Source organism: Musca domestica, unplaced genomic scaffold (assembly GCF_030504385.1).
Source record: "Musca domestica strain aabys unplaced genomic scaffold, Musca_domestica.polishedcontigs.V.1.1 117, whole genome shotgun sequence".
Classification (NCBI taxonomy): domain Eukaryota; kingdom Metazoa; phylum Arthropoda; class Insecta; order Diptera; family Muscidae; genus Musca; species Musca domestica.
The window spans coordinates 723988-729811 of record NW_026712147.1 but is presented as its reverse complement, the minus strand read 5'-3'; the positions used below and the strand labels follow the sequence as shown (position 1 = coordinate 729811).

Sequence of the window (5824 nt, the reverse complement as noted above, 5' to 3'; positions counted from 1 at the left end):
GAAACAGTCATAAATTGTTGTCATTACTATTCAAAATTTTACACACACAGCCGCTGTGTCGATGCGACGCTTATATTCTTCTAGCATTGTAAATACGCTTTTACCTAGTATTCATTCTACCGAGATGTAAACATAGCAATAATATGCATAAACATTTTTCAACACTGACATTTCGATTAATCGACTGTTCTTCGAGTGGAAAGGAGATGAAAATAAAATTGTGTCTCTTCTTTAATTTCTCACGTTTTCGATCTGGAGAGACCTCGTTCTATGCGGGTGTGTGTGTTTGTGTCCGAGAAAATGAAAAATTATTTTGCTCCGTTGTTTACTCATCAAAAAAGTTTTTAATTTTGTGTTGTGGATCGAATTTTTGTGAAAATTTATCGAATAAAAGGTAGAAAAGACAATACAATATCTGGCGAATTATAATTATATGAAATATGAATGTTTCTAAACTAATTATAAACTATATAAAGAAATAATTGACACACCCAACCCCCTTTCCTATCGGATTTGTCAGTGGGTGCAAGTGATGGAATAATTTAAATGAACATTAGGGTGGCATGACTATATGATGACATAGATTTAATAATCAATATGTGTTACAATTTTAGATCCAAAGTGAATGTGAGGGGGTGCTTCGGAAGCGAATGTAAATAATTTATGGTCCACTGTGTTTAGAATAAGCCTAAATCATGACGGAAAAAATTACTTTGGCTGATGCCTTGTCTAATGTGGAGGTTCTTGATGAACTGTCCCTGCCCGACGAACAGCCCTGCATAGAGGCCCAACCGTGTTCGGTCATATATAAGGCCAACTTTGATACTAATTTTGAAGACCGCAATGGGTTTGTGACTGGTATTGCCAAATATATTGAAGAGGCTACAACTCATGCAAATTTGGTAAGTGCTCTAATTGAAAAAAAAATGTGACAGTAGTTTAAAATGTTTCCAATTGTTTTAGAATATATTACTTGATGAAGGACAGAAGCATTCTGTTATGTTATACACATGGCGTTGCTGCTCCAGAGCCATACCTCAGCCGAAGTCAAATGAGCAGCCCAATCGCGTTGAGATATATGAAAAAACTGTCGAGGTATTGGCCCCAGAAGTGAATAAGCTATTGAATTTTATGTATTTCCAAAGAAAAGCCATTGAAGCATTTTCGGGCGAAGTCAAACGTCTTTGTCACACAGAAAAACGTAAAGACTTTGTATCCGAAGCATATCTACTGACTTTGGGTCGTTTTATCAATATGTTTGCAGTCTTGGATGAATTGAAGAACATGAAGTCTAGTGTCAAAAACGATTACAGTACATATCGAAGAGCGGCTCAATTTCTAAAAGTTATGTCAGACTCGCATACCCTGCAGGAGTCCCAAAATCTTTCCATGTTTTTGGCTACACAAAATAAGATACGTGACACAGTCAAAGACACTTTGGAGAAGATTGTTGGCTATGAAGATTTACTCTCTGATGTGGTTAATATTTGTGTGCACATGTTCGAGACGAAAATGTATTTAACACCAGAAGAAAAACATATGCTGGTAAAGGTAATGGGCTTTGGCCTATTCCTAATGGATAGTGATGCTTGTAACATCAATAAGTTGGATCAAAAGAAAAAAATTCGTCTAGATCGAATTGATCGCATATTTAAAAACTTGGAAGTTGTGCCCCTATTTGGAGATATGCAAATTGCACCATTCAATTACATAAAGAGAAGTAAGCATTATGATCCCAGTAAATGGCCATTGTCTAGCTCGAATGCTGCCAGTCCTCAGGCAGACCTCATGGTTCATTTACCACAAATACGTGAAGACCATGTAAAATATATATCGGAGTTGGCACGTTACACAAACGAAGTGACGACAACAGTAAAAGAAAATCCATCGGATGCTGAGAATAGAGCAACAGCAGATTTGGCATTGCGGGGTTTACAATTGCTATCAGAATGGACAAGTGTTGTTACAGAATTATATTCGTGGAAATTATTGCATCCTACCGATCATCATCAGAATAAAGAATGTCCTGTAGAGGCAGAAGAATACGAAAGGGCTACCCGATATAATTATACATCGGAAGAGAAATTTGCATTGATTGAAGTCATTGCCATGATTAAGGGTTTACAGGTAAGTTGTCATTAATTTTAACGAAAGGGCTTGTTTAATGTTGTTCTTTGTTTTCCAGGTCCTAATGGCCCGAATTGAAACGGTTTTGTGTGAGGCCATACGCCGTAACATTTATTCCGAATTACAAGATTTTGTTCAACTTACCCTACGTGAACCCTTACGAAAGGCAGTCAAAAATAAAAAGGATCTTATACGTAGTATAATAATGTCTGTACGTGAAACTGCCGCGGATTGGCAGAAAGGATATGAGCCAACAGATGATCCAGTCATAAAGGGCAAAAAGGATCCCGATGGTGGATTCCGTATACATGTTCCACGTTTGAATGTGGGTCCTTCGTCTACCCAACTATATATGGTACGTACCATGTTGGAATCATTGATCGCTGACAAATCCGGCGGTAAAAGAACCCTACGTAAAGATATTGATGGAAATTGCCTAATGCAAATCGATTCATTCCATAAAACATCATTCTATTGGAGCTATTTACTCAACTTTAGTGATACTTTACAAAAATGCTGTGACCTATCACAACTATGGTATCGTGAATTCTATTTAGAAATGACCATGGGTCGCAAGGTGAATAAGTGTACGGTACGTCATCAACACAATGAAGAGTGCAAGGATTTGATAACCATGGAAAAACGTATTCAATTTCCTATTGAAATGTCAATGCCATGGATATTAACCGATCATATTTTACAAACCAAGGAGCCATCAATGATGGAGTATGTGAAAAAATACAAATGATGACAGATCACTATAAATTAATAATATAAATTTTGTTGTAGGTTTGTCTTATATCCCCTGGATTTGTACAACGATTCGGCTCATTATGCTTTAACTGTATTCCGCAAGCAATTCTTGTATGATGAGGTTGAAGCTGAGGTTAATTTGTGTTTTGATCAGTTTGTTTATAAGTTAAGTGAACAAATCTTTGCTCACTATAAACAATTGGCTGGAAGGTAATATAATGCATTTTCGTATTTATATTAATTGATAATTTTATTGTGTTCCTTATAGTATATTCTTGGACAAACGTTTCCGTTTGGAATGTGAAGTCTTGGGATTCAACTTTCAATCATATCCTCGAAATAATCGTTATGAAACCTTACTCAAACAGAGACATGTACAATTGTTGGGTAAGTTTTGTGAGATATTTATACATTAATTCGTTTAAATAAACATACTGGAAATAGAAAACTTACATAAACTTAAAATTTTATAGGACGGTCTATTGATTTGAACAAACTTATAACACAACGTATCAATGCTAATATGCACAAGAGTATTGAATTGGCAATAAGTCGCTTTGAAGGCAATGATATTACGGGCATTGTGGTAAGTAATAGTAACAGTAATACATTATATATAAGTAACTTACATCTACCTAATTGTCCTAGGAACTGGAAGGTCTTTTGGAATGCAATCGAATTTGTCACAAATTATTAAGTAAATATCTAGCCCTAGACAATTTTGAGGCTATGGTAAAGGAGGCCAATCACAATGTCTTGGCACCATATGGTCGCATAACACTACATGTGTTTGTCGAACTAAATTATGATTTCTTGGTAAATTACTGTTATAACGCAGCCACAAATAGGTAAGCTATTAACTTGCAGAAAAAAACTAAATGTTTTAAGATTAATATATAATTATCATTTAACAGATTTGTACGCAGTAAAGTGAATTTGGCCTCAGCACAGCCCATGCAGCGTGAAAAGCCTCCACAAATGTCTCATTACTACCTTTGGGGTTCGAAACAATTGAACGCTGCTTATTCGACTCAGTATGGTCAATACACCGGCTTTGTTGGCGCTCCCCATTTCCATGCCATGTGTCGTCTGTTGGGCTATCAAGGCATTGCTGTTGTAATGGACATAATACTCAAAGATATTGTGAAACCATTGATACAGGGCTCTTTGTTACAATTTACCAAGACGCTTATGAGTGCTATGCCAAAGTCATGCAAATTGCCACGTTGCGAATATGGTTCACCGGGTGTATTGAGTTATTATCAAGCCCATTTGACTGATATTGTTCAATATCCGGATACAAAAACCGAACTATTTCAATCATTCCGTGAATTTGGTAATTGCATTATATTCTGTTTGTTGATTGAACAGGCCTTGTCACAGGAAGAGGTGTGCGATTTGTTGCATGCTGCATTGTTTCAGAATATTTTCCCAAGGCCGTTCTGCAAAGGTAGGTGTTGGAGTTATTTATTTTTTAAATAAAATTTGTAAATCGTACATACTTTTACAGAAAATGAAAAACCAGAGGCCAAACAAAAACGTCTGGAAGCCCAGTTTGCCAATCTTCAAATTGTCTCTAATGTTGAAAAGTTAGGCACAGCAAAGGTAAGATACGCTTTGTAGAATTAATGATGTTATTATATTATAAATAACGCCAACATTTGATTTCAGCAAGCAATGATTGCCCGTGAAGGTGATCTCTTGACACGTGAACGTCTCTGCTGTGGCCTTAGCATTTTCGAAGTTATTTTGAATCGCATCAAAAGTTATTTAGATGACCCGGTTTGGACAGGTCCAGCACCAGCCAATGGCATTATTCACGTTGATGAATGTTCAGAATTTCATCGTTTATGGTCAGCTTTACAGTTTGTCTATTGTATTCCGGTACGTGGTACAGAATACACAATTGAGGAACTATTTGGAGAGGGCCTTAATTGGGCCGGTTGTGCGATGATTGTGCTATTGGGTCAACAAAGGCGTTTTGAAGCCTTAGATTTTTGCTATCATATTTTGAGAGTACAACGAGTCGATGGCAAAGACGAGGATGTGAAAGGAATTGTAAGTTCTTTTAAATTCAAAAATCCTATTTCATTTCATATAATATCTATTATAATTTTAGAAACTCAAACGCATGGTGGATCGTATACGAAGATTCCAAGTATTAAATTCACAAATATTTGCTATATTGAATAAATACCTAAAAGGTAGTGATGTGGAGGGCTCAAATGTTGAACATGTGCGTTGCTTTCCACCACCGCAGCATCCTTCTGTAATATCTTCACATTATCAAGATCCGAATAAACTACGGCAAAGTATGAATAATTAAACGCATGCATACACAATTATTTAACAAGCACAAAAATGTGCATCAACAATTAAACACAATATTTATATAAACACACATATATAGTTAAAACAATTAAACAATAAGCAAAAAACAAATATTCTTCTTAGCCAGTATATTAGTATTCCTTTATATTTGTTTTCATTTATAAGCAAAGAAACAAAAAATTAAAATAACAAAAAAGAAGAAATTACACAACATTGTCATTGGCATTTTATTAAAATTTAAGTAACAAAAACCGTTTCCTTACGAATCACCACCATCAACCACCAAGACCACTACACAAGACCTGTATGAAGAGGCCAAAGATCATATTTCGTTTATTATGCTTTCAAAAATAACGCAATTTTTATTGGTTTGTAATTACAGTCAATCAACCACTTGCCTTTTTTGTCTGCTCCTTTTCTTTAATAGTATTATATTCACTCGATGTTTTTTAAACGAATGCATTTTAATGAATCACACTTACACACAATGGAATTGCATTTCTCTATTTCTGTTTTAGATATTCTTTTTATATTTACATTTTCATAGTTATTTGGTATAGCGCTATGTATACATAAATAAATATATTACAAATATACTTTATGCATATATCTA

At 35.2% G+C, this 5824-nt stretch overlaps 1 protein-coding gene across 1 annotated transcript; it reads left to right on the top strand.

Annotated features, from left to right (window-relative positions):
* The first annotated feature begins 233 nt into the window (after positions 1–233).
* Positions 234–5425, top strand: LOC101896754 (cytoplasmic FMR1-interacting protein). Its single transcript, XM_005181363.4, has 12 exons — positions 234–394; positions 615–902; positions 964–2127; positions 2186–2853; positions 2917–3090; positions 3149–3267; positions 3354–3466; positions 3529–3728; positions 3795–4330; positions 4391–4485; positions 4552–4938; positions 5000–5425. Exons 2-12 carry the CDS (start codon positions 696–698, stop codon positions 5204–5206), a joined length of 3870 nt encoding a protein of 1289 aa, XP_005181420.1. The 5' UTR covers positions 234–394; positions 615–695; the 3' UTR covers positions 5207–5425.
* Positions 5426–5824: the final 399 nt, after the last annotated feature.

Excerpts from the sequence above, each read along its gene's own strand:
- LOC101896754 (XM_005181363.4), top strand. The coding sequence starts at position 696 with ATGACGGAAAAAATTACTTTGGCTGATGCCTTGTCTAATGTGGAGGTT. Across the intron at positions 2,854-2,916 it reads AAGGAGCCATCAATGATGGA|GTTTGTCTTATATCCCCTGG; the intron begins GTATGTGAAAAA and ends ATTTTGTTGTAG. Across the intron at positions 4,939-4,999 it reads ACGAGGATGTGAAAGGAATT|AAACTCAAACGCATGGTGGA; the intron begins GTAAGTTCTTTT and ends TTATAATTTTAG.